General features: G+C 43.6%; 1 protein-coding gene across 1 annotated transcript; it reads right to left on the bottom strand.

Moving 5' to 3' along the window:
* Positions 1 to 235: 235 nt before the first annotated feature.
* LOC142629113 (uncharacterized) lies at positions 236 to 799 on the bottom strand. Its single transcript, XM_075803099.1, has one exon. It carries the CDS (start codon positions 797 to 799, stop codon positions 236 to 238), a length of 564 nt encoding a protein of 187 aa, XP_075659214.1.
* Between the last annotated feature and the right edge of the window lie 2,943 nt (positions 800 to 3,742).

Raw genomic sequence — 3,742 nt, 5'->3', positions numbered from 1 at the left:
CGTGGCTCTAAGCATATATGTCCCGGTTTTCTTTGAGGAAAGTTGTGAGCGCTTGACAGACAGTCAGGCTTGCAAGGGTGCCGATCTTGGTTGTTCGTTCTAGTTGGGAATTGTCAAGAAGTATCTCTTCAAGTCTTTCAACGGGCTTCGCCATTGTTCGATGTTCTTCTATGCTCATAGCTTGGAGATGGTCGTCCATTTCCATCATAGCTACATAACACTCGAGTGCAGCCATTTAATCTCTTTGCAACTCCCCTACTCCATAGTCAGTAAGGAATTTGATCATTAAATGGTATGTTAAGGTTATAGCCTTCCATGAATTGAGGGTAGGTTGTCCTATGACGGCGATGTAAGCGAACGGGCAGTCGACTATGAGGAATGTTACATTCTTAGTGATCTGCTGGGTATAGTCGCCCATTGTTACGGCCAAAGTGATGGCACCAAGGGGGAATACCCTCATTCCTCCAAAACCAACGAGCAGAGCGTTCATCGGAACCAATCGCTTCCTACTAATCCCCATCTGCTGGAATCCAGGGTAGTAGAGGATGTCAGCCGAGCTGTCGTTGTCAACCAGAACCTGGTGCATGTTGTAGTCTCTTGCTTGTATGCTAACAAAAAGTGCATTGTCATGTGGGTGGTTAAGACGTCGTGCATCTTCTTCCGAGAATCCGATGAGGGGGTTGTCGATCCGCGCCATCTTGGGTATTGAACCCATCAGCTGGATGTTCTTAACCATCCTGAGGTAAGTCTTACGGGCCTTTTTTGACGACCTAGCAGTTGCGATGCCTTCTACAATCATTCTTATATCTCCGATAGGTGGGCTAGGGCATTCGTTCTCCCATCGAGGAGCCTGTTCCTAGGGTGGGTCCGTTTTTTCCTTGCTGACGAACCTCTGCAGCTTTTCCTGCCTGATAAGAGCTTCTATTTGTTACTTCAAGTTGTAGCAGTCAGTTGTGCCATGGCCGTGATCACGGTGGAAGCGGCAATATTTGTCCCTTGACCTCTTGTTAGGATCTCCCTTCAACTTGTCGGGAAAGGTTAGGGCTCCTTCATCCTTAATTTGCATCAGCACTTGGTCAATCGGGGCAGTCAATGGGGTGAAGCTTGTGAACTTCCCTACGGGTGGTTTGGAGCATTTGTCCTCCCATCGTTCTCCAGTTTTAGCCATCTTCCGCCCCTTGTCTGGCCGTATGTCTTCCTGTCTTTCCCTTTTCTTGGGCTTCTCTTCTCGGGCCAGTAGCGCATCTTCCGCGTTCATGTACTTGGTCGCCCTATAAAGCACCTCTGACATGGTCTTCGGGTCATTCTTATATAGAGAAAATAGGAACTTACCCTTCCGTAGCCCATTGGTGAACGCAGCTACAAGTATCTTGTCGTCTGCTTCGTTTATCGAGAGGGCCTCCTTGTTAAAACGAGTTATGTAAGACCTTAGCGTCTCGTCTTCCCGCTGCTTAATGTTCATCAGGCATGTGATGGATTTCTTATACCTGTGGCCCCCAATAAAGTGCGAAGAGAATTGGGCGCTTAACTCCTTGAAAGTACTAATGAAGTTGGGCGTCAGCTTGCTGAACTAGATCCTTGCAGGTCCCTTTAGGGTGGTGGGAAAAGCTCTGCACATAATCTCGTCCTGCACCCGCTGAAGGTGCATCAGGGTCTTGAAAGACTCCAAGTGATCTAAGGGGTCCTTGGACCCATCATAACTTTCCACCTGCAACATACAAAACTTCGGTGGAAGGGGGAATGAAGTGACGGATGTTGTGAACGGCGAGTCTGTTCGTTGGACTAGGTCGTCAAGGTCGTTAGACACACGTCTTCTGAGGGCTTTCATCATAAAGTCCATCTGCTCCTTCGTCATCTGCATCTCAGCGACTATGTGAGGTGGGACAGTATCGATGACAGATGGTCGGCTCATGTCCTGTTGGTTTGGCCTGTTTGGGGCGTTGCTACCTTCCGGCCCCTCCTGGTTCCTTCTCTCGGCACTGGTGCCTTCTTGGTCTTCCTCCTGAGTGTTAGTGCCCGCATTCATTTGGCACAGTTGTTCTTCCAAATCATGGTTTTGTTTGGTGAGACGTTCCACGATGGCTAGAGTTTGGACCTGTCTCTTGAGTGCGGTCATGCGTGGTTCGTCTCCTTGAGCATTGTTAGTGGTCGTCATCGAGCGAGTAAGTACCATGAAGCTCTTTGTCCGGGAAGCGATAGCATGGCTTTTCAAGTCGCTAAACTTCCCACAAACGGCACCAACTGAGGATGCTGAAAATCGTCCAAAAGTCACACGGTGGTTACGTGCTCCAAATAAGACCTGCACAACATAAAAGGAAGAAAAAGAACCTACGAAAAGTACCAATGTGGTACCGGCCAAAAACCCTCCAATGGTCAAGTTAGAGGAATCTCTTATTCTATAACTCTAGAGTGCTAGATCTAGGGTAAATTATGCGTATCTTAGTTTGTAAGGGTTTTGAGGTTTTTATAGTAGTGTAGGGCCGAAATCCATGCCTTGATCCATAAGTTCTTTCCTTGTAGGAGAGAACCTCTTTAATCCGCGTATCTTTCGGAATCCTTTCCTTATAAGAGTCTTCTTGATTAGGGGTAAGCATGGGGCACAAGATGTCTCCTTATACACGTATGTGTAGAGACCAAGTAAGGTCATGTCGGATCAGTCAAAGGTTTATATATCCCCTTCAGCTTATCCCCGTCAGCTTTCCATTTCGTTGTCCTAAGTACAATCATCAGCTTCGGGGTAAAGTCGTAGACCTTACATTGTTGTCGTCTCTTATGAGTAATGCTGACGAAATTGTTATGTCTGTCGCCTTTTGTTTCGTCATGGTTTAATTACAAAATTATCCTTATCACTAACAATAAAATTGCATCCTTTCTCGAAATTGATATGCCTTTAGAACTCAGTTACTAGTCTTACTATCTTCATTAAAGGTGCAATATTCTAAGGGTAATGTTAACGGGTGTTTTTAGAGTAATTATTAATAAATCATATTAGAAAAGTTTTGACACAATTTTCATAAAAAATATAAAAAACTTGTCAAGGAAATTAATTATTTTATCATTTTTTTCATAAAATATTTCTAAAAAATATAGGTCTTAAACTAATGATCTGTTAACATTTCCCTTTCTAATAAATAGTGAAACTCTCTTCAAAAGGTTTCTTTTTTTCTTTTTTTGCGGAACTTCAAAAGGTTTCTTTCGTAATATATGGCCTGTTTGGGAGTTTAGAGAGGGAGGAGAGTAGAGGGGAGGGGAGTAGTGGGGAGGAGAGTAGAGGAGAATGATTACCCTCCACCTTGTTTGGATGTTTTTATAATTAATAAGGGGGGAAGGGAGTAATTAGCCCTTCCCCTTGTTTTTAATATTGTAATTTTATAAATATAATAAGGGTAAATTAGGTAATTTATTTTATCAATAATTTTATGTGCTCTACTCTCTCTCCAAATCTCTCCAATTTGGAGGAATTAAAAATGAGGGGGTTGGAGGTAGTTGAAATCCCTTCAAACCCCTTCAAATCCCTCCCCCTCCTTCCTTAAAAAACTCTCAAATAAGGTAATTGAATTACTCCCCTTCCCTCTACTCTACTCTCCCTCCTTTTTTAAACATCCAAACAGGCCAATAACGTTCCCATCTTTTAATGTAACAACTAACAAGAAAGATAATATCATAATAATAGTATGAATTTGATTGGAGGGTGTAAACTTTCAGGCCTACAGTCTTATCAGTTGAAAAATATTGGGCCCAA

The sequence above is a fragment of the Castanea sativa genome, chromosome 3, assembly GCF_040712315.1.
Source record: "Castanea sativa cultivar Marrone di Chiusa Pesio chromosome 3, ASM4071231v1".
In the NCBI taxonomy this organism is placed as follows: domain Eukaryota; kingdom Viridiplantae; phylum Streptophyta; class Magnoliopsida; order Fagales; family Fagaceae; genus Castanea; species Castanea sativa.
Note: the sequence above shows the minus strand (reverse complement) of the source record. Positions and strands in the feature narration are given on the sequence as shown.